We start from the raw sequence: 25,749 nt of genomic DNA on the forward strand, positions 1-25,749 counted from the left end.
CGCGTCACGACAAAACCAACATAATGGGTTTGCGACCAGCATGGATCAAGACCAGCCTGCGCATCTATAAACAGACAGGTCGCCTTTAAAAGTACTGTTACAGATCATGTTGTTATTCTGCTGTCGTAAAAGCGAACGAGGTCGTTTAGATAACTTTAAGTAGCTTTAGGAACATTACCGACACGATTTTGTCTGAATAAGTTAGTCATATTCGTATTGCGTGATCACCGTTTAAAGGTTATCTTATATACGTTTGCAAATTGTAGGGTCCCAACTAAGTGGGCGCATTTTTATGACGAGACTGGAAATATAATATTTCGAGATTGGTGTACTATCTGATGTAGGTCTAGACCAAAAGCTTGTATGCAAAAGTTGAGATCTTTTTTCTCACTCTGTTTGTCAAGAATTATATTCCTATTATGAAGAATAACCCCAAATTTTCGAAACGCTGTTCACGCAAGATTAGCTTGAAAATGCATTTTTTTCTATTCGTTTTGGTGAATATTTTCTAATTATCTTTTGTATTTTTTACTTTTATTAGTGCCCCCATTTGATCTGTGTATGAAATTCAAAATCAAGTATTTAGGCTTCTAGACCTCAGTGAAAATTTTTAACAATAAAATTTCGAGTCTTCTCAATATGTCGTTATTTGGACAAAAGCGATCATTCACACTAACAGGCATCAGCAAAGTCCGATCAATTATAAAGTTTGAACAACCTTCAACAATAAATAACCTTGAAAATCTAAAATGGCAAACGTTATAATGTGGCATTACTGACGTCATTGGGCACACGGCTTTTCTTATAAAAAGAGATGCGCTGAAAAACGACGCATCAAAGATTCCACTGTCGCCTTAATGATGTGAAATGGATATGTCAAGTAAGTCTTTTGTTTCATTTTATATAACATAACCTTTTATTTGTTTTGTATAAAATTTAAATCTAACAATGTAAAATAAATACGACAATTATAAGTTATCTTTTATTTCATTTCTATAATTATATAAAATAAAACCTTTGTATCTAAGGAATAAACAAATTATTTGCATCGAAATAATTAGAATTATACTTGTGTTCTATTTCAGACATTTTAGTTGTCTGCGTAGCAATTTGTTTGCATTTAAAATTTTCACGTAAGTATAATCTTAGTAATTTTTTTGTTCTATTTATGTTAATTACCACACACGTATTTGTTATTTATTTACTTTTCGAAATTTAGTCTGTTCTAAAAATTTGTAACGGAAGAACAAATAACTTTTTATGACACAGTGAGTATGTTATGCCGATTGGATGATCAAATATGAAACTTTTCAATAACCAGTTAATACTTTTCAGTATGTTTTGACGGTTAAATGAACATCATTAAATGAATGTTAAAAGCCCTTTCTTTTTGTATATTTAACGACCCAAATTTTGATAATAATTTCATATTAAAGCCCCACGTCTATATTATATTCCATTGATTAATATATTATAAGTGAATGAGAATTTTGAAAAAAACTGTGTCCCAAAATCTGTCTTATAATCTAAAATGTTTGCATTAGAACGTATATTTACAAGTGATAAAGTGACAACCAATTTATATTTAACAAATAAATGGATTAAAACTTTTAAATAAAAGAATATGCCACTGTTTTTGTTGCTGGGTAGTGTAGGGCTGCGTTGATTGAACGGTGTCTTTCATTGTTGACCTTGTTTATCATATTTTAACGCTTAATAGTATTGTGTATTGACAGTGCAACTAGCATTTTAAATTTATTTGTTTGACATTAAGTAAAACTTGCCTTACAATGGCAGTTGTGATGCTAGTTTTTGTGAGTACTGCAATATTTCATTTATATTTATTTATTTTTTATTTTTGTGGGTTTGTTGTTGTTGTTTCTATTATTTATTATAATAGTACATTATATATAAACGTGGAACTTTAAAAAAAACACTTTTTACGAAATGTAAGATTGTGTTTAATTCGGTATTGAAATCTTAATCTTAACTATATAGTATTATTTAACATTAAGAAAACTGTAACTATAAAAAATCGTTGTTCTAAACGTTGATTTCGTGAATTTTGGTATTGAGAAAAATGTCGGATGTATTTTATTTTTTTATTTCAAGATTCCCTTAATTGCTTGTCTTGTCAGAACATAGATGACCCACATACCTGCAACAGAACGACACTATGTCAAAACTCTCAGGTATGAATATTACAAACAATTTAATTGCGTATTTTACTATACTTATTTACTGTTATATTTTGTGATATGAAAAACAACACTTTTTTAATGATAATTAGATAAAAACTTGTCCGTGGAGCCGATATAAACCCTTCGATTTAATGCTAAAACAAATTCGGAACATTCGTTCCGATTTATATTATGTAAAGTCATAAATTGGTTTCTCCTTCGGTGATTCGCAGCATCTCATATCACTTAGGGAACAAATTTCACGCCTCGACCTCTAGGAATGCAGTATAAAAGAGAGAACAATAAATAAACTTAAATTCGGTAATTTATTTCTTAAATTTGTATCTTCTACAGGAAATATCTAATTATTTTGTAGTACGCAGTGAGTAATATATGTATTCTATTGCTTCGCAAGACTGGTTACGTGAATAAGAAAGCTATGAATAGATGACCTTACATTGAAAAAATCGGAAAAAATATTTATAGATGTAGTTTTAGTTTTGAGTCTGAAACTGCTTTATTAAATAAAAGATATTTTAAAAATAACTAGTCGCGCAAAATAGCCGGAAAAAATTATACTGATCAGAGACCTATATTCCTGTTTAAATACAGCTTGATGTGAACTTATGTAAGAAATACTAATGCGTAGTCTCCCTTCGTCATATGATTGTTTTCGATTTGTCTCCCTTTATTATATCATGCCGCGAAACATGTATTGTATTAAAAGAAAACAGTATTAGAACTGAAAATATAAATTTAAAAAGTTTTTAAGTGTTGCTTTAAAAGGATTTGTTAACAATATAATCGAGGAAGAAAACATAACAGCCGCATATACAAGTACTCCTTAACCAGTGTTTATTGGCAGTTTATTGGCTTTTTCTTCTTTGTCTGTAGAGACAAAATTATGAGGTGTGTTAGAATTTGTATTATAAACGTCACGTACTATTTTTTTGTTTAAGGTACTTCAATGATATAAAAAGTATAATTGTTTGAAAACCATTAAATTATTACTTTAAAGGTATCCTACAAGCAGATGTAGTAAACAGAATTCAAATTAGATCTTGCAAGTTAATTACAAAACAATGTGTATTTTCATTACATTGCCTTGGTAAGGAATTATTTAAGAGACCTTCAGATCGGTAACCTGTAATCTATACACCATACCTCATTTACGTGTAATATTAACCCTTTCACTGCCATAGGGACGGCTTATGCCGTCCCTGTTATTTTCGGCGTATTTCCCATATGGACGGCTTAAGCCGTTTCTATAATAATAATAGTAATAATAATAAATTAATAATAATAATAATAAATATAAAGAAAATTATACATTCGACTATAATTATTATTATACTCACAGATTTGGAAGCATATATAATTATTATAATACTAATAACAAATAATAATAATTATATTAATTAATAATATAGTAATTTCGTAGAAAACCCTCTGGCAAATAGGTGATCAATAAAACAATAACCCTCTGGCAGCGAAAGGGTTAAGGTTTAAATATTAAGAGGATATTTATTCGTTTTGGTTGAAATATAGAATATATTTTCAGGAAACATGATAATATGCGACGAGCCGGGACGGCGAGTGAAAATATGTAGCATTTTATCATGTTTCGTGACAATATACACCATAAAAACGAATAAATAACCTTTTTTTATTTAATTTCATTATCAAAGAAAAATGGTGACGAATCCCCTTGCTTGCTAAGCAAATGCAATTGTACGGCGCAGTAATACATTGTTTTGACTGTTTTTGCACGCGCTGTTTGGTGTTACATTATGACGTCACATAAACAACTCTTTTAAACGTCTGTTCAGCGGTAATGACTGAATCAAAGATATTGGTGTTCGGATTTATTTTCTTAGTTAGACCATCTTCTATCATTTTAGACAGCTTTCAAAACAAAATTCAACAAAAGTTGGTTTTTATTTAACAGATTTTTCAAACAAAAATGTTTTTCACTAGGTATATTCCCTAGCCTTGAAACTAGCACGTGTTATACCTTTACACAAAGGGAGAGATAAGTCAACCCCCAATAATTGTAGGCCAATGTCTATTCTCCCAACCATTTCAAAAATACTTGAAAGGCATGTTGCAAATCAGCTAAATTATTATCTTCATTATACCAATATCATTAATGAACACCAGTCAGGTTTTTTTCCGGAGACATCATTCTTGCCAAACGGCTTTGATCCGCCTTATAGATGCTTGGCTTACGAATATTGATGATGGAAATATAATAGGTGCTGTATTTTTAGATTTTAAAAATGCCTTTGATTTAGTTGACCATAATAAACTGATTCATAAATTAAAACTTTATCATTTTCCTGAAAACCATTTTTCCAGTCATATCTCTCTAATAGAGAGCAAATTGTAAAAGTCAACAATAATAAATCTGAAAGCTTACCGGTTATATCAGGCGTGCCACAGGGCTCAATCTTAGGTCCTATACTGTTTCTTTTATATGTAAATGATATATCAGTCACAACGAATTCAGACATTGATATGTATGCAGACGATTCAACATTACACATAGCTGACCAAAGTTTGAGTAATATACAGTCTGGGTTGCAACTAGACTTACTAAAAATACAGGAATGGTGCACTCTCAATAATATGGCCATAAATCCAGAAAAGACCACGTGCATGATAATTGGATCAAAATGTAAAATAAATAACATAGGCAATCTTTCTCTGCATATTGAGAATTCCAGTATAAATAATGTTCATTGTCAAAAGCTACTTGGATTGCATATTGATAACTGTCTATCTTGGAAAACACATATTGATTAAACGTGTTCTAAGTTTGCTTCTAAAATATATGTCTGCTGAAAATAATTCAAATATTTCTTACACCTGAAATGAAATAATTATTTTATAACGCTTACATTGCCCCTACTTTTGATTATGGATGTATTATTTGGTCCCAGTGTAACAAATCAGATCTAAATAGAATAACAAAATTACAAAAAAAGAACCGCAAAATTATTTTAAATGAACCCTTAAAAACAAATTCTCTTGATATGTATCAAAATATGAAATGGTTATCTTTTCCATCTAGATGTAAATACTTTTCTGGAATTATGGTATATAAAACGATGAATGAATTAACGCCAGCATATGTTTCTAATCTAATTCCGTTATCTCAAAATAAAACTTACTTACTAAGATCAACACATAAAAAAGATATTATGCATAAACGACCTAAAACAAATTATTTCAAACGTATTTTTTATTATTCTAGTACGGAGTTATGGAACACTATTCCTTTAAAACTAAGAAATCTTTCAAGTATTAAATTGTTTAAATCACATTTCAAACATTTATTATTATCTATAGATGAATTATAGAAAATTTACCTATACTATGATATAATATTATGTCTGTCTTCTTGGTTGATTAATATTTACTGAATGTTGTAATCTTTACAATTGCTTGAATATGTCCATTGTTATGTTTATGTTTTATTGAAGGCCTTGTTGAAAATAATAATAATATATTGTATTTAATGCTTTGATGTATTGTCTTAATAAGTTACCTTTGTTAAATAAAGAGTTTATTATTATTATTATTATTATTATTATTATTATTTTTATTATTATAAAGAAGTCCCTTAAAATAAATGTAAGTTTTTACTCAGCCCACTTTCATATTGATATTTCATATTAATTGTTAACAAATATGAAATATGTTTGACTGATAAAGCACCATATTTCAGAGGTTAAGTTAAATTACTCGATATATTCGTTAGATACATAGAGGATACTGAATGAGTGTAAGTGCAATACTGAATTCATTGCACGAATTGAAAAAATATATTATGCGAGCCTCTGGCGAGCGTAATATTATTTTTTTCAACGAGCGCAATAAATTTAGTTACGAAATTACAAGAATTTAATATTCTATTTATCACATACCCAAATAAATACCGTTTAAAGTGAAATAAAAGTCATTTTTCATTGACGCGCCTATTATATGTTATTTTGGTTTTGGAGAAATATATGTGGATATATTACCTGTCAAGATTTCATATCACCCGAGCCGTTAGGCGAGGGTGTTATTTTATCTTGACAGGTAATATATCCCAAATATCACTCCAAAACCAAAACAATAATTTGATTACCCTTCCCCTGCCGAGTTAAGATGATTTTAAAATAAATCATTGCTACATCAAACAAAACGTCGAAATAAGATTCCCTTTAGGGTACCCCTTCATCACTACATGACGTCACATAAATACATGACGTTTTTTCTTTCGAACATAACGAATGTAAACAAGAGAAAAGGAGTAGTCTGTTGAACGCCGCACTTTTTTGGAGTTAATATCAAGCTTTCACAAGGTCATATTTGTTTTCAATAATGTTGAGAATATGTATGATTACTCTTTTTTGGTAAATATTTATCATTTGACAGTTAAAAAGTGCTTGTAAATCGGAATTTACATCGCGTAAAATCAAACCGTACGCGCATCGCCACAGCGCATGTTGTTTAGAACGTGGGTTACCCAACGGGGAAATTAAGTGTGTATATTACCCGTCTGGCTCGGTAATATCAATTTCTTTCGGGTGATCAATATCCAATCAAAAAGGCGGAACAAATCTGGAAGGGTAATAAAGTATAACACTAACATTCAGCACGTCTTTACATTATGTTTTTATAACGCTAATGACGTCGCGTCAAAATATATGCACGACCGTGCAATACCATATTTACGGAGACGCAAAATCGGCACGGGTGTGTGATAACAGTGTTTATCCAATGACCTTTGTGAAAGTTAATAAAGTGTCATGCCAATATTGTTGGACAATAACGGACACCTTAAAGTAAAGTCGATGAAAGTTTTTAATTTGGATTATTTACATTTGGATTTTTTACTGATTTTTTTTATATTTTTTAATATTTTCTTTATTTCTATAATTCACGCATTTTTTGCGCGGAGTTTCTCAACTGCTGCATTGCAGTGACATTTGTACTTGTAAGTATCCGAATTTGACAAAATAAGGTATATACTGACCGTAGAAAAATCATACGTTAACACAAGAAATAGACTGATTAAAAATTAAACGTGTGCTGAATTATATTGTACATAATAAATTATTTGCCATGAAACAAGACCTGGCATGATTAAAAAAATAGAATATAACAATGCATTTGCAAAAGTAGTATTTTATTTTCATAGGACGATACAAGAGGCGTAATGCCTAATTGGTTTCAATTTGCTTAGCTTTACATAGCTGTCCGGCATGTTATATACAAATGTCAAATATAGTCTGAATTAAAACGTTTTATACGTGTTTATCAAAATTCTGTTTTACTTTAGGAGTCACGTGTTGAATAGTTTAACGTTAGGGCAGCATGCATCCGATTCAAGATAACTTTCATGCAAATTTTGAACATGTATTTAAGAAAAAAATGATGGCGTGAAGAAAGAAACTAATCTACAGATTCCAAACAACACTTAATAGTCCAGTCAATTTGTAACAAAATATGCTAAAATACTTCAGAAAATGGGAAAAGCATGAAACTTGGCACAGATGTTAATAAAGGCAAAAGAAACATTTTGGGCATGGGACCCATTTCATATATGCCAAGATGGTTGCCATGGCAGCCATTTTTTAAAATGGCCGCCATTACATGGAATTATCACCATTTTTTTTCAGAAGAGGCTATTTATAGTTACAATTATACTGGAAATTACCTCAGTTTACACTTAACATATGAGATTTGCATTACTAATAATCAAAGATACTAGTTACAATTATAATGCTATTTATTGTTTCTGTTTCTATGGTAACAAGTTACTGAAATTACAAAACAGTCTATTTCAGTACTCTGAAATATTTTTTGATTATTTTCTCATATTCATTTCATTTGTTGTAATCCTAAGTAGACAATCGTGTCAAATAACTATGAGATATAATGCCTTAAAATGCTTGAATGTGTAGATTGTGAGCAATTTACCATATACGAAGTATTCAAATTTTAATGTCTGAATTTACATAATTTACAAACAGAATAGGATGTCTTAACATATTCCATTTCTGTAAATGCAAGGAAAGCTGGAAGTATTTATATTTCCTTCAGCTTAATCAACAATATTTTGCTAGCACCAAATATTACCTAAATTCCATGTTCAACAAATCTTATGATACTATGAAAATGAAAGAACAAAAGCGTACATGTATGTATCCAAGGTACTATATAGTGCCTGAAAGGGTGGATTGACCCTCATAAGGCATATAATACACACACGGTCCTGTAGGCATTGAGCTCTCAGATCTATTAAATGTAAAACCACTTTCATGTTGGATTATTCATAATTAAACTTTGTCATTAATTTGCCTGCGTATTCTTTAAAGTTTTTTTTTTTAATTTCATCATTTACGTTCAATATTAAATCTTAGTTAGGAGGATATTTAAAGAGTGTGTAGTTTTGCGCTTTGCAAGCTCTATGCATATTGAAATTCTATGGGTGATGCTTAGTGTCCTATTTCATGTATTATAATGATATCAAGTATCTCTCTAGTTGACGGAAGTCTATCTGAGGTAAGACTTTATCTGAAGTTTATTTTAAACAAAGTCCTGAAAGGATTGACAGCCTTAGACTTGATAACAATAACAACCGTGACTTAACATGCTTAATCAATCACAGGAATCTCAAAATATGAATACAACAGAGACCAACGTTCATTGAATGCAGTTCTGGGAATGTTAAGTCATATAAATTTGTTAATCAGGTTTTAACAAAAACCGGTAATTGTTATGTCAAAGTCGGCAGAAGGGCAGGTGAGCGGACGTCAACTTTTGGTTTCCGCTCAACTTGAGTTTGCTTTTGCCTCTAGAAACCAAACTTTGTGTGTGTGGATAGCTTATATCAAGAGGCAGCTTGGGATTGCTCCTCAGGTGTTTGTGAACCAGGTCACTGCTGCTAAAAATAGAAACTCAGTTTTCGCTCAATAGTTCGAGTTTGCTTTGACCTATTAACAACAACTTGTTATATAGGTAGCTTTATCAAGAGGCATCTTGGGGTTGCTACCATGGTGTGTGATAAGGGTCAAGGTCACTGTTGCAAAAAAAAAATGCAGTTTCCGCTCAATCACTTGAGTTTGCTTCGGCCTATTGACATCAAATTTAGTATGTGGGAAGCTTACACCAAGATGCAACTTTGTATTGCTACCAAGGTGTGTGTGCCCAAGGTCAAGGTCACTGTTTCCTAAAAAAGAAACTCAGTTTTCACGTAATAATTTGAGTTTGCTTTCATCTATTGACTCTAAACTTGCTGTATTGGGTAGCTTATATTAAGATGCAGTTTTGGATTACTATTAAGATATCTGGGAGCAAGGTCAATGTCACTTTTTTGTTCTAGAACTAAATTACAAAACTTGGATTGGTAGCAAAGAGCCTTAGTTAGGAAATTTACTCTTTATCTTTTAAAAGTTGCTCTTTGGGACATTTCTAACTGCAAACAAGATAACCATTATGTTTATCCTATTTGAGCTTCGAAACTGTACTAAATCTCAACCATCATTCTCATTCTATTGAATTGTTCGTAATTACGTCACATATCATAAAAAGAATTGCACACATGTCAGATCAAATCTGTCACAAAGGAACAAAACCTGCTTTTATAGCCTATTTTGGAATTTACGTTCTTGATCTTGATGATGAAAATCAATATATTTTACTCTTGTCTTGTTTAAGCATGTCAACGAAAATTTGGAATTTGTTGTCAAGTCTGGAAACTGCTGAGCTATAACAACAAAACCCAGCACAAAATACTGACTGAGACTCTCAATAATAACAAACAATGCATTCATATCAAAGTCTGTTCTCATAAGCATGATCAAGAGCTGTCAGAATTAAGAGAGAAATACCCTAGGTATCTGATGTTTTATGGGCAGCAAGGTGTACTTATATTATTTTCAATGTCCCATTCGTTCTAAACCGTATCTTGAATCTTACAAACATTTAAGGCCCTCAGAAGAAAAACCAGTGCCAAGACAAGACAAATTATCTAGCACGTTTGTCCATTGTTTTCCTTGATCTGATTATAGCGCGGAAATGCCGAGTCTTCATATAAAGGGCTATTGACTTTGTAATGTCTAAAATAAAAACTTGTAAGAACATGCCTTTTGGAATTTTGTTTAAAAATATGAGAAAACATGATTGCAAACGGAGGCCAAAAGTCATGAAACCCAGCAACCTAATATAATATTTTGTGGAACAGGGCACCCTTAGGGACACTAAAATGGAATTTGACATAAAATTAAGGCTGGTGGTGGCATTAAAGAAGGAAGAGGGGTATTATATCAATTTTGATACATCCCGAAGATAAAGGTTGATGCTATTTACAATAATGAGTTAGTGTAACTTTTAACTAGATTAGTTTTGAAAGTTTGTGTCAAGTTAGCAGATAATCAATCGAAAACCAATGTGTAGTGTTTAAAAACAGTTATTTCAACAAAGGTGTGTCAAAGTCTGAGTCTGTAAACTGCAAATTTCTACAAAATTATCATTCCATTTTTATACAACAAATGGACAGTCATGTACTTATATATGAAGAAAAGTGATATTTTAGAATGATTTTTTTTCTGTTACGCATACTTTGACCAGAGACAAAGATAACATCTACATCTCTGCTTTGACAAAATGTACATTATGTAATTATGTCTTCCAGGTTTTCGTTTGTTTCTTTCACATATTCTAAAAAATGCACTTTTATAAAGTTTCATATTTTTATGATATGACAATTCAAATACCAAATGACTGTTAAAATTAAACACATGTTAGCTTATAATTATGTTATTCACACCTTCTTTGCTTAATCCATTTCACAGCGATCAACAAGATAAAATTGCAAGGTGTACACCTGACTTGACGGGCAGATATTTAATTTCCGTTTGCTTGAGTTATGCTAGAATTTTTAAATACTTTTGTTTAATCTGTTTGATAAGTATTTCCTTGTGATAAATTTACATTGTAAACAATGAAAGTTGTAAAAAAGATGTCTTAACATCTTTAGAAGACAGCGATGACAGATCTCTACAATATCTTACCGTATAAGTACTTTTTTTCTGCGGGAACTTTATTTCTGCTATTTCTGCGGTTTATAATGACACCGCAGATTGAAAAACCGCAGAAAATTAAGCCTTTCGCTATGTCTAAATGTATGTTGGAATATGTCAACTACCTGTATTGTATAATTACATTACCATATCAGCTTTTGTAGATGGGAATTATTCTTTATGTATCCGTCATATAAAAAAAGTTACTTTACTTGTTCTTTTTGTATGATTTTCGCTCACCCTAAGCTTGGTTTATTTTAAAATAAAACTATTATAGTTTGACGGGTGCAATAAACATACCCTTTTGTATTTGTACACTATATATTGTGTCTACTTAGATTTTACCATTGTTTATTTTTCACACTTCATATTTATACACATGCAGTATTACAATTAATTGTTGTCATTGCACGTTGTTGATTTTTGTTTATTAACGTTTATATACCGATACATGGTGATTACGATGAACACACATTATAAGTCGTCTGCATGTTTACCGGAAGTAATGTACATGTTACATCAACAAATCTTGAAATATTGTCTGTTTGTATAGGTTAATTTTGTAAAAACGCAGAAATAAAAAGCATCAATGCGAGAATGATGACACCGCAGAAATAAGATACACAGAAATTAAAAACCCCTTATTTTAACCAAAACCGCAGAATATTAAGCCCGCAGAAATAAGTACTTATACGGTATTTCAACCGGTTTCCAGGGTCGTGAAAACTAATGACAAACAGAAATAATAAAATATGTTAAGTGTAATAGATTGAAAAAGACAAAGCAATGTTTAAATACTAATAACAACATTTTTTCTGATAACAATACCCTAATATGCAGCTATCTATCAAGTTCTCCTTGTTAAAACAAGCGTTTTTGAAATTTTTAACACGTGTGGCGGCCATTTTAAATTTTTCCCGCCATATTGGATTTTAGAAAATGGGTCCCATGCTCAATTTTTCTTATTTATGTCAAAGTTCATTTGTACCAAGTTTGGTGCTTTTCCCATTTTCTGGAGTATTTTTTCACAATTTGACTGGACTATAAGTATACTTTAATTGTCAAACCACAAGGTCAAAATATGCAAAAAATATTCTTTACTGTGTTAGACACGCAGTCAATATTTGATGATAAATACTACGAAGTCAGTCATAAATCTCATATAACATGTTAATTGTTACTTGTATTTTGAAACTTCAAAAGATCTGAGTACATTTTCATAAGTTCTTTAAATTTTTTGGAGGCATAATTATGCTCTTTTATGCGTAGCTGATAATTATGAAATTGATAAAGAATCGTCTTGAATATTAATTTTACTATGATAGCACTATACTTTCACTATTTAATGTATCCACGCATGTGATAATTGTAGATAAAAATAATTCACTTTATTCAGCCACGTCAACAATTGCAAGTTTAAAACTTCTTTTGTTTTGTTTTAGGTATGCTACTCGGATGTAAAGGAAGGGATATATCAAATGGGATGTGCTGATAACCAGGTTAGTGGCAAATTTCAATATTTTTCATTATCTGCCGTCAAAATGTAATTATATCTTGTTCGAAACAGTTTGATAACGATAGTTTTCCCTTTTTCGAAGTTTTCGAAGATGCCGTTCATCTAAAAGAAAAATGGTGGTTAACAGTGTAATTTACCCTTTCGTTGTACTTAATTGATTGTTTAAAAAGTACGAATGTCTGTGTATCATGAAGCTCATAGCAGGCGAATACATAAATAAGGATATGCTTATCTGGAAAAAAAAGTGATCCCTCGGAAGCATTAAGACAGCAAAATTACATGAGAATTGCAGACTTGGTTTGATTGGGATAATAATCAAAAGTTGCTAGACTAATAAGTTTTTTTATTGAAAAAAACTATTGCTTTAAATAAAATAGTATTTCTTGATGATTATGTACAGCGTAAAACTTTCAGCTTTTGCCCTCGTTATTGATAATTTAAATGTTTAAACATGATATTGTCTTATTCAAAAATAGACAAGTTTTTTTTGTATTATCATGATGATGATTTTAAGCGTTGTGGTGGAAGTGCCAGTATAGGTATCGTCGGACGAGATATGACGTTTCGGCAAACCTCAAGTTGTCTAGAATGTTGTTCTTTTGATAGTTGTAACTTAGACTTGTGCAAACACATAAAACGTAAGTTCATTGTAACACATCTTTGAAAATATGAATAAATATATTGCTTTGTCTGGTTTAGATTATGACATGCGCTAATTTCAAAGTGGTGCGAAATTTTGTATTTATTAGTGTTTTATTTCATCTTCTATGTTTGCATTTTATTGTCTATGTAATAGTACGGCTTCTTTTAATTCATTTGTAAACATAACTAAGCTTAATCTCATGAAAGGTCATTACATTGATGTCCAATATTTGATTAGTAAGAATGCTTATCAAATTATCAATTCAAAAACAATTTTTTGTCCATTGTTTTAAAATGTCTCATATAGTCCAATTCTGTTATATCAAGAACAATTTAACTTAGATCAATATCTAAACCAACCGTCAAAGAAATCTTAAATTGCAGCTTCCGTGTGCATTGACGATAAAACGGTTGACTGTGCACGAATGAGTACAATATTCCACATATGTACAGACGTCCAACATGCTAAGCTGGTTTGTCCAAAGTTTTGTGGTCTCTGTGAAGGTAATTATTCTTTTTAAATTAACTATAATATTAGAAAGTTATTGTGCCCCACTTTAAAGGGGAGGAATTCATATTTACCCTTGTCCGTCCGTTCCTCCATCCGTCTGTTCTCTTTTGTCGTATGTAGCTCAAAAGGTGTTTGACCAAGGGTCATGAAACTTTACAGGAATGATGCTCAGCATGTGAAAATGTGCACCTGAGGTTACGCTTTTTTATTTATCCTGTTTTGTCTGAGTAATTGCCCAAGACTAAATATTTACAATTTTAACTTGTGTCGCATGTAGCTCAAAACGGTATTTGACCTGAAGTCTTGAATCTACACAGGAATGTTGAACATGTGTTGGTGTGTACCTTGGTGTTTGTTTGTGAATTTATTCAGTATTTGTAGATTAATTACCCTTGACTTTGTAAATATTTGCAATTTTCAACTGGTGTTGCACGTAGCTCAAAAGGTATTTTACCTAGGATCATGAAACTTGACTGGAATATTGCTCAGCATGTGAAGTTTTGCAACCGGGGCTTCGCTTGTGGCTTCATTTGGTTTTTAGAGTAATGGCCCTCTGACTTAATTGAACTTCACAATTTTCATCTTGTGTCACATGTAGCTCAAACAGTATTTGACATAGAATCATGAAACCTTACTGGAATGTTGATCAGCATGTGTAATTGTGCAGCTGGATGCTTTCGTGTGGATTTATTCAGTATTTGTAGAGTGTTTGCCCATGACTTCATAAAAATTTGCAATTTCCATATTGTGTTGCACGTAAAGTATTTGACCTATAGTCATGAAACTTGTCAGGAATATTAATCAGCATGTGCGGTTGTGTACACGTGTGTTTGTGTGTGGATTTACTCAGTATTTGCCCTTGCCTTAGTAAAATTTACCAATTTTCAATTTGTGTCGCACATAGCTAAAACAATATCTGACCTAGGATCATGAAACTGTATAGGAATGTTGGTCAGCATGTGTAGTTGTGCACGAGGTGTTAATTAAGTATTTGTAGAGTTATTGCCCTTAAATAAAATAAAATTGCAATTTACAACTTAAGCGTGTAGATCTTAAACAATATTTGACCCAGCGTCATGGAACTTTACAGAAAATTGGTGTGCACCTGGGGTCTTGATTGTGAATTCATTCAGTTTTTGTAAAGTATTCACTTTTGACTTAGTAAAACCATTCCAAAAATGTTGTGTTATGTAAACCGTGAGTTCTTTAGTTAAAATCATCCAACTTTACAGAATTGATGATCAACATTACTGTGAAGCTGTGTACCTGAGGTCTTGCATGTGTTTTTTGTTGTGTTTTTGTTTTGTTTGTTTTTTGGGGGATTTTCTGTTCAGTTTTGTTAGAATTATTGCCCTTTAACTCAGCATAGATTATAGGCTTGTTAATACATAGCTCAAACGGTTTTTGACTTGTAGTCCTGAAAGTATACAAGAAAAAAATATTGGTCAGCATGAGTACTTATGCATTTGGGATTTGCTTGTAGATTTGTTTTGAAGAGTATACAATATCAAATTCCATTCAAGTAGTACATAGCTCACGAAACTATATTGGACGAGGCTCTAGCCGTGTCTAATATAGGTTTTACAGCTGTGTACCTGTCTAAAAGAATCAGTTTTTTTCTTAAAAATGTTCAACATCGTCTATATTTTGTACTTACATATTTTGACATTTTGGTATGATTTTGTTGCTTTAATTACAAAAACATGATATAAAATCGATTTTTGGACTCTCAAAAATGACAACGGGATTGAACGGAGTACGATGTGCATTTACGGACTCAAAAATAAAACATAGTCTATGTGTAGGGTTTGATATAGATTTGAGGTTAAGTTTTTAGAATCTGGCAATAAAAAGTAGGCTTTATGTAGTGCGATTTGGATTTGATATTAACATTTTGAACTATGGAAATGAGCAATGACGTGGTGCATATGCTGAAAGTGCATTGGTTATATTTCATAAAGTGTTAAATAAAGTGATGTATAAGTAATGGATACTAGATATTTACAATTTAACGTACATAAACATTGTCATTCACAAATTGAAATAAGTGACGCTTGTTAGCATTGGCGTTCTAAAAACAGAAGTCTAATGCTGTATTTTTTTAATGATTTTTATGTTTATATGACCGGTTGAATAAATTGATAAATTAATAATTGACTTTTAAAAAAATCGCAATGCAGATTTTATACACTATATTTATAAAACATATAATTTTCCTTTTAATTTTGCCATTTATTGAATATTGCAAATCAGCTTAAAATGTTTAAAATTACAAACACCTTAATCGTCCAGGAAAGTGTGTAAACAAATCGTCCCTAACACTTATCCTAACTATCATATTAAGTTGATGGAAAGTGGAGTGACTGGTCCTCGTGGACAAATTGTGACGTCACCTGCGACTTAGGCATCCAGACGAAAACTAGAACTTGCACGAATCCTGCCCCAGCAAATGGTGGACTTGACTGTATTGGAAATGTAACTGAAACTAAACAATGTCAAAATGATCCTTGCCCAGGTGCGTAATACTTCCATGTAACCTTATTGTTTGAAATCTCTTTTTATCAAATAGGATTGCAGTTTTATAAGTAACACAATTACGTTGGTAAATCAATTAACCAATATACAAAGAAAATAATTTCAAACACTAAATTGCTAAGTTTTTACTAGTTGGCATTTATCAAAGTAAATTGGTCAAATGCCTATGCCGTTTTTTTTTATTACCAAATACTTACTTCTAAAACTGACCTTTTCGGAATAAATATGTTATATGTGTTATGTTTCATAAATGTAGTCTGTCAAAAATAGGAAGCCACCCGATAACGCATGTTTAATTTGCATGTTTTCCATCACATATATTTTAATTGTTTTTGCGTTTTTCTATATAATGTTATATTTTCAATCAAATGTTATTATCAAGTCTAATAGAATAAAAATAAATTTCTAACAGTAGTAACTTTTGTAATTTAGATACTTTTATTCAGATACTTACTATGTCTTTATTTAGTGTATTTCTACAGTTATTTAATATCGTCCAGAGGAACTGGAGGCCATATATTTCATAACCTGGTACAATGCTGACAAAGTAAGAAGTAATTTAGGAGCCCAAAATTCTCAAATTGTTTTTCAGTGCACGGAAATTGGAGCAGCTGGGGGTCTTGGGCGTCTTGTTCAGTTTCTTGTGATGTTGGAATGCAGCACAGAGATAGGTCTTGTTCTAATCCGTTTCCCAGTTTATATGGAGACCACTGTTTCGGAGATTCACATGAAGACAGACTGTGTTTTCCTGGTGCATGTGCAGGTAATATATCTTATATACAAGCACGTCATACATGTATATCACTGTTCAATATTACTTGTTTTGAGTAGTTATTTGAAAGATAGCAAGGAAAATGAAACAAAACTGCAATAGGTAGGGTATCGATTATATCTACGTTGGCGATTGCATAACATTTGTTTATGCTTTTCTTTTAAACCTTTCATTTCATCTGCTAACTAATGATGCTATTTATTCAATATTCAAAACAGAACTAAAGCATGACAATGAATTATTTTAAATCGTGAATCTCCTTTTTTAGATGGTGGATGGTCAAGTTGGGAAAACTGGGGTTCTTGCAGTGAAAGTTGTGGAGGTGGAATTCAAAGTCGGCTAAGAACATGTTCTAACCCAAGACCATCTTTATTAGGAAGATATTGTGATGGAAGTCCAGACGAAATGAAAACGTGTAACAAACATATTTGTGCAGGTAAGTAATATTCTTTACTCTAGATGTCAATGAAATTTGTCGCATATAATGATTTGGTTGGAAAATGATTTTTTCATTATGTTGAAAAAAAAATTATTTAACTTTTCCATTATTCAATTGTAAATACAACTGAATGATACTAATAAATTGGTGGTTATTGTTTGTTTGGGGATAACAAGTAAAGAATAATTTTTCCAATTATTGGAAATGAAATTAATTTTGTTTTAAAATGCGAATACAAATGTATATTCCTTTTGGTGATATGAGAAACAGATTTAAGATGATATCACACTATCAGGACATGAATCAAATTCTACATTTCTACAAAAATCATGCTTAGAAACGTGAGATTTGAACTTAACTGCTGGTTTCGAAAAGCGAACTGTTTGTGTCGCAGGTTGTCATTAACCAGACTGTAGCATGAAAACAATAATAAAAAACTTTAAAGGTTAAAGAATTAGGTGAATTAGTCTTTAATGGAAAGTCTGTTAAGCAATAAATCATTGCGTTGAAAGTATTAAGTATCAAACATATCTACAAACCACGAAGTAATTATGAATGTATGAAAAAGTTGTTGCCATGTGTGAGATACGTGTTCCAAATAAAGCATATATTTATGAATAAGATAATAAAATGTTCTAGAAAACAAATAATATTCCTTTTATAAATGTTGAATTCTTAATCACTAAAAACACTTTCAACTTTTTACCAAGCAGCTTTTTATAAGAATATCCAAACGGTAAATTTCTATTGTTTCAATCAACATTTCAACCATTTTGAAAAAATGTGCCCATTGTAATCCTATTTTAAGTTACTTTAAGTTAAGGTAAACAAACAAGAATCGGTCATACGCGTAATCAATGAAATATAAACAAAAGTATTTTTAAGAACATCATTAATTTCGACGGACAAAAATAACAAGTACATTACACAATAGAAAAGTTCAATTTCAGGAATCGATGCGGTGGCTGAACTGTGCTCTGGTAAATTCAATGTGTTTTACTGTCGTAATCCGGAGTTAAAACTACCAACACCACCATTACATATCTTGTGTCCTCTCCATAACATTTAAACTACTTAGCATGACAACTAGATCAATACTCCTAAGATGCATTGATTACTTGGCACGAATGCTTATCCCAATGAGTGAATAATCCATGTTGATTCCACCAAGGGCAAGGGCATACAAAGAAGTCATTTGTTCTGGTCTAAAACTTTAATCTATCTTTTTGCAATTGGGAACGCTTTGAATAGGTCATTGTCAATCCAAAATTAAAATGCTACACACTCATGCGGCAGGAGATACCTTTCTTGTCTAAATTGTATCAGTCTTTTGAGCCCTACAAGTTAAAAATGTCATGATTGTTTAAAACGTTAGTAATATAATATTTTATAACAAAATAATTATCAAAATGATGAAATTATGTGAACGTTAACATCACGTAAAGCTAACAAAATGTCGTTTTTCATGCCCCCAGGCATATTTAAATGAAACGGACCGTTCGCCTGTCCGTATTAGTTTAACCTTGCACTATCTTAAGTTAGTGCCCTTTTCAACACTTTGAAAATAGAAATGGTTAACCTTAACTTGCAAGTTGAATATGACCTAAGTTCTACCTACTATTAATGGCTTTTCGACATTTTCTAGTTGGGTGGTTCCAATATTCCTAATTGAATAATGTTGAATCACCCTTAGGATATGTCGCCTGCTTTTTAAATTTGTCTTTTGACGTCTTATCTGTAATACGCAGGCTTCATAACCTCTGATCCCCTTTCAAAATTCCATTTTATTTAGTTCCGCCCATTGTTTTCTCCTTTAGGGCACACGCTTTTTATTACTTGGGGACCATACGCCGCTTTTCATGGAATGGCACTTACGTGTTACATTGAAGGTTCCTTGATAACCGCCGTATGAACACTTCTGCGGATGTTTCTAAATTCAAAATTTTACTATTTCACGTTTAAATGTTGAATTCTGCTTAAGCCGGTGCAAGGGGGCGTGGACGGTAACTTGCACTTTCCAGTACCGTCTATGAACAGGCTCAATCAAACCGAGCCTGCAACATTTTCAATTTTGCCGTGTTGGGCTTTCTTTAGGGATTCTGAATTTATCTATTTTATACTGCCTCATTTACTTTTCAATACAAAAAACATGCTATTGTTAAGTTATATGATTATGTCATTCATTTTATTACCCTTATTATCACTTTGTAAATAGAACAGGTATGATTAAACCATTTTGGCAAGTTGGACTTATCTCAAATGTCTCCTGTTTACATTTACCTTATGATATCTTCCTATTTGGTATGTTGATATCTTGGATATCTTGGATAGCCCTCTAACCTCCTTTTGTGAACGTAGGGGTAGTTTGGATCAAGGTCGAAGTCAGTTGGCATTTATTTTTAAGTTGATATATTTAATGTTTTATACGGATATGCATAGATAGTTCCTCTTACTATAGGTTAAGCATTATGCTGTATTGAACATCTTTAAAGATTCTTATTTCTCTCTATTTTATCGCCACATCAGCGTAGTTGTTGCCGTGTGGAGGCTGTAAAAAGTCGCCCCGTACATTCAATGAGGGATGTTATATTTCCGATCCTTAAAGATCGTTCAGCACGACATTACTGTTTTGCTTATGGTATTTTCGTTCGTTCTATTTTGGCATCTTGTTGGGTGTTTCCAGTATTCCTCACTTGAACCCTTAGGATATGTGGCCTGCTTTTTAAATTTGTCCTTTTGACGTCATATGTGTGATTTGCACGCTTCATAACCTCTGATCCCCTTTCAAAATTCCATTCTATTTTAATCCGCCCATTGTTTTCTCGTTTAGGGCACAAGCACTGTTTTACTTGGGGATCATATGCCGTTTTCCATGGAATGACACTAACGTGTCACATTGAAGGTTCCATGATAACCGCCATATGAAGACATCTGAAGATGTTTCAAAATTGTACCAGTTCATGTTAAATGTTGAATTCTGCTTAAGCCGGTGCTAGGGGGCGTGGACGGTAATTTGCACTTGACAGTACCGTCCATGAACAGGTTCAATCAAACCAAGCCTGCAACATTTTCAATAATGCCGTGTTGGGCTTTCTTCAGGGGGTTCTTGTTTCTATTTTAGGTCGACGTAAAGGTCAAGAGAATAAAAAATATTTGTTTACCCTTTTGCAGGTATATCCTTTATCTGTTGACAGATGGCCTTATATTTAATAGAAACATTACATATGAATTCTTCTACCATTCGATGGAGCGAGAGGTCAGTTGGGTTAAGGTCACGTGTACTTAAATAGATGATTACACTTTTGCTCATACAGCTTTTATTAATGGAAAGATGTATATTATATATGGAAGGATGATAACCTGTTTTGTCTTGTTCCTTTGGATTGAGTAAGGGTTCAGTTGGTTAATGTCAATATTGCCAAAAATAGTTTTCTACATACTGTATCTGCTTATATATCCTTTACTTGTTTACTGATATAGTTCATCTTTGAATGGAACATTAATTACACTTTTACCCAACTGAGGCATCTGTCTCAGTCATAAACACCTTTTCGTTCACAAAAATGAAAAAATATCAATTCAGAATCAAATATTAAAGCAACTAAATATATGAAAACAACTTTTTCTGCACTTGACATATATTGATATCAAATCGTCTTTATAATTACAAGTCTCAATATTTAACATACATCATTGAGTCTTGCGTTGAATTTAATTAGCGCCCTTGGAAAATACCCTCGAACAATTGTAATAATCATGTTTTACCTGATCTATAAATTTCACAGACATTTTAGGATTTTGATAATATTGAACAAAAACTTATCTTAACTTAAATGTTATCTTGTAGATTTACACGTTAGCGTTGCATTGATACAACATGTATTGAAATTCATTCATTTTACCAGTGTTAATAGCTCGCCATAAATTGTCTACTCGTATACGTTAATAAAGAATGGTTGGTACAAGATCATTACAATATTTGCAATATTCCAGTGTGACCATAGTATGCCTCACAAAACTATGAATATACCTTTAGTGATTGGATCCAAATATTGAATCTTTGTTTATTTGTTGGAGATGAAGACTGTGACGAAACAAATATAAACGATATCAGTGACGGTTAAAAAAGAATTATTTTTTACGTGAATAGATGAATGCATATTTGTACACTTGTAGTTCATATCATTACTAATGCCTGTCTCAAAAAATTTGAACATTTCAATTCTATACGTCCGTTCAAAGGAAACGGAAAATGTTATGAGATCGCCACTGCTTTGGCGTCGAATTGATTTAATTTTGAACACATCTGCGGATGTTTCTTAATTCAAAATTTTACTATTTCACGTTTAAATGTTGAATTCTGTCTAAGCCGGTGCTAGGGGGCGTGGACGGTAACTTGCACTTTCCAGTACCGTCCAAGAACAGGCTCAATCAAACCGAGCCTGCAACATTTTCAATTTTGCCGTGTTGGGCTTTCTTTAGGGAATCTGTATTTATCTATTTTTTAACTTGATACCAATGCGTACCATAAAATTGCATAGTGCTGCGTACATGAAGCAGGTATGTAGGTCAAAGTTACACTTAGAGGTCAGGGAAAAACGTTTGTCTGGAATATTTACATGCATTTTAGGCCTTTAACATGTTCACCATGATTATAACGCGGAATGTCTCACGCAAAAATTTTGTCATTGTGGCATCGGTCAAGCTCCACCATGTAAACCTTTGATATTTTTAACGTTGAAGCACTTATTTGGAACCTCTGTTAGTCATAATCCTTGTAAAATTAATAAAAAGTATCACATTTACAATAAGGTTGTTTTTAATTAAGTATGTGGAAACCCAAGTTTATAGTAAAAATATGTCCATATAACTTATTGAGAATAAACATGGTGGGAGTAATGTTGGGTCAGGGTCTGAACCCCGAGTACCTGTAATTTGTCTTGAATTGAGGGAGTTTAGAGAGTGTTCCTACGTAACATGCATTATAATTGGGAATAATTAACGACATCATATTGGGAATAATTAACGACATCAAGGTCAGATTTGTCGTTAAAGACAACAAAAGTGTTTCATACCTGGACCAATTTCTATAATTATAACAGTGGTTTTTTTATAACATAGTCTGTTTCGTGATTACATAAAGGCAAAGTAATCGTATCCGAAATGTGTGTGAACAAATGCTTCAGTGTAAAGTATAAGTCTCACCACTTATTTCCCATAATACAATGTAATAGTTGTCGTCCTTTTTTTAAATTAACTCACTATTCATTTTTATACGTATTTATATATATTTTTTTACGACATGCCCTAAAATTTCTTGATAAAACGGGGGCGTCCGTGGCCGAGTGGTTAACCTCGTTGACTTCAAACCTTTTGTCCTTCACATCTTTCGGTTGGAATCCCGACAGGGACTTTTTGATTATTTCATGTGAGGACGCTATTCAGCTAGCTGTCGTTCTACTCAGGTGCTCGTTTGTGCCTGAAATAATGCACGGAAGGGCACCTGAGGTCTTCCTCCACCATTAAACTTGGAACGTCGCCATATGACTTATACTTTGTCGGTGTAACGTAAAACCCAATCAAACAAACAAACAGACTGGAGAAAACAAAATAATCAGGTTGACCTTATCAATATAAATAAAAGAAGTATATGAATTATATGTATTTTTATACTTGTATTATATGTACTACCCATCCATAACGTAGGGTTCTCTCGACGTTTCGTCTTTACCAACCAAATATTACTTTCTTGTCTATATATGAGGTGGCTTTCCTCAAAAGTACAGTTAAAATTAATTATGAAATGTCCCATATATTACTCATTTTTACCTAAAAAGAGATTATTAAAATAAACTTGTTTTATTTCATATGACAACACGTCTGAAAATGTCAAGCGCTTTTTTCCCACCAGTTTAAGACAGCTTTACATCAATATATACTAAAAGGGCAATCAGAAATTATATAATTATCAAGGAATATACTTCATATCTCTAAAGTTGTGTCACAAGATGACTTATTGAATTCATTTATGTATATAAAATATTGTTTGTTTTAAAAGATTATAAACACTTCCGCCATTATGTAATTAAAACATGAATGGCATTTGTTACTGGCGATTCCATTTGCGAAATTGGATACATATTTGTACGTTAGCCAATGAAATAATACCTGCAATATCTCACCTACGGGATAGTGGACGGCAGTTAGACAGTCGAAAATAACATTTATAGAAATATCAGCTTTATTCTCCCTTGCTTCAGATTACTAAGAGGAAAGTTACTGATAATTACCGTTAATGATTTTTTTAATTGTGAAAAATTACAAAACTTTGAAAAGCGTCACTCAATCCGGCACAGATATATGATTTTGAATTCGTTTCTGAAAATATTTCTGAAATGTTTTTAGCATATCTTGTTATCTAAAATGTCCCAAATGACCTATCTAAGAAATTCAAATTCTATCTTTTAGACTTTCGAAATTCGAGTTCCTTCAACAAAATAACGAATAAAATAACGAATATATAATTAGTTTGCAGATGCAAATTTCATTTAGGAATGCTTGTCTGTATCCCACTTTAAAATAATTTATAAATTAAAGAGTCAATGTGGTAAAGTGTTAACATCCAAATAATCCCTCCTGATCCATAACGTTTAACGGAGTCGTGAAACCTGCGTGTGCATGTTATAAATTCTGTTATTACACAGATTAGTTAATCACAGAAATGTCTTAAGGATAAAGTAATGTGCATCTAATTCTCTTCGTTTTTATCTTGGAACTGATAGTATTTATTATGTGTTTTTCAGATTTACACGTGGCATTTACGGCATATAAGTTAAATACAAGTTCGCCAGATCACACAACCCTTAAGTTCGAATCCGTATACAACAACAATGGTCGTGGTTATGACGTCTCCACAGGAAAATTTACGTGTACAATCCCCGGACTTTACCATTTTTCTATTACATTATTAAAGCCATACATTAAATTGCCCTATATTGAATCAAATCTAAGGATCAATGGTTCAGATAAATTGAAAATGCGCTGGCAGCCATCTCAATCTAACGACGAATATCAATATGAATCGATCACGATATCACAATCTGGAACATTCCCTTTGAAAAAAAGTGATATTGTAGAAGTTAACGGCGTTTCTACCCATTACGTTGGTCACGAGTTTTCTATATTCACGGGATTCTTAGTACAACCCGACTAGTCTTGCAATGTCGGTAGTGATAAAATTGGGCAGCACGTGTAGGCCAGACTATAGTGACTATAGTGAGATAGTATAGAACACATGCTTGCTTCTAAACTTGATTTTTTGTTTTTGTTATTACTGTAAATAAACACGAAAAAGTATATGAGTTTGTTGTTAAAGAAAAGGTTTTGCTCGATCTGTGCGGTATAGATCGGTTATATAACAACGATTTTGAGTTATTGAACATAAAGGCCGAAATTGATGATATAAGAATACCAAATTTTAGTGTCCCTTTCCGTTTTGATCGGATATAAAGAACAGGTGGCGGAGTCGCAATTTATCTTGAGAATGGACTTTCTGGGAATACATCCAGACTTATCATTCCCTGACATCAAGGCTATCTGGATCGCAAAACAAAACCAAAAACTTCTAATCGGTGGCTTCTTCCAACTCCCTGATGCCAACAAAAACTATTGGTCGCTACTAGAAGAAAGAATTGACAGAGCATATAACATAAATATTCAAAATATTATCATCACTGGCGATTTTAATTGCAATTTACTCAACCCAAACAACCAGAAAATCCGAAACGTGATTAATTCCTATAATATGCATCAAACTATATCAGAGCATACACACATTATAGAACTCTCCTGCGCATCGTTCGAATGTTCCACTATCGCTCACTTTCTAACCTCTGCTAAAATTGTAGGTTCAGACCGATATATCTATTTTTAGACATGAAAATCTGTGTCTACACTTCAGCCAATCAAGCTTACTTGAAACGAATTATCATATACCTGAATTAAGCGCACCGTAATCTTAACAATGCGTGTTGATTTGTACTTTACTTAAAATTGTTTGTTTTAAACGTTTCTATTT

The 25,749-nt window shown here is 32.1% G+C and overlaps 1 protein-coding gene across 1 annotated transcript; it reads left to right on the forward strand.

Moving 5' to 3' along the window:
- Positions 1–1,062: 1,062 nt before the first annotated feature.
- Positions 1,063–25,028, forward strand: LOC132718832 (coadhesin-like). The gene is made up of 9 exons (XM_060702570.1): positions 1,063–1,133; positions 2,113–2,192; positions 12,700–12,756; positions 13,288–13,411; positions 13,800–13,919; positions 16,271–16,441; positions 17,054–17,224; positions 17,502–17,669; positions 24,476–25,028. The coding sequence occupies exons 3-9, from the start codon at positions 12,736–12,738 to the stop codon at positions 24,883–24,885; spliced, it is 1,185 nt and encodes a 394-aa protein (XP_060558553.1). The 5' UTR covers positions 1,063–1,133; positions 2,113–2,192; positions 12,700–12,735; the 3' UTR covers positions 24,886–25,028.
- The last annotated feature ends 721 nt before the right edge of the window (positions 25,029–25,749 follow it).

The sequence above is a fragment of the Ruditapes philippinarum genome, unplaced genomic scaffold, assembly GCF_026571515.1.
Source record: "Ruditapes philippinarum isolate M1 unplaced genomic scaffold, ASM2657151v2 ctg2325_1_1_1_1, whole genome shotgun sequence".
NCBI lineage: Eukaryota > Metazoa > Mollusca > Bivalvia > Venerida > Veneridae > Ruditapes > Ruditapes philippinarum.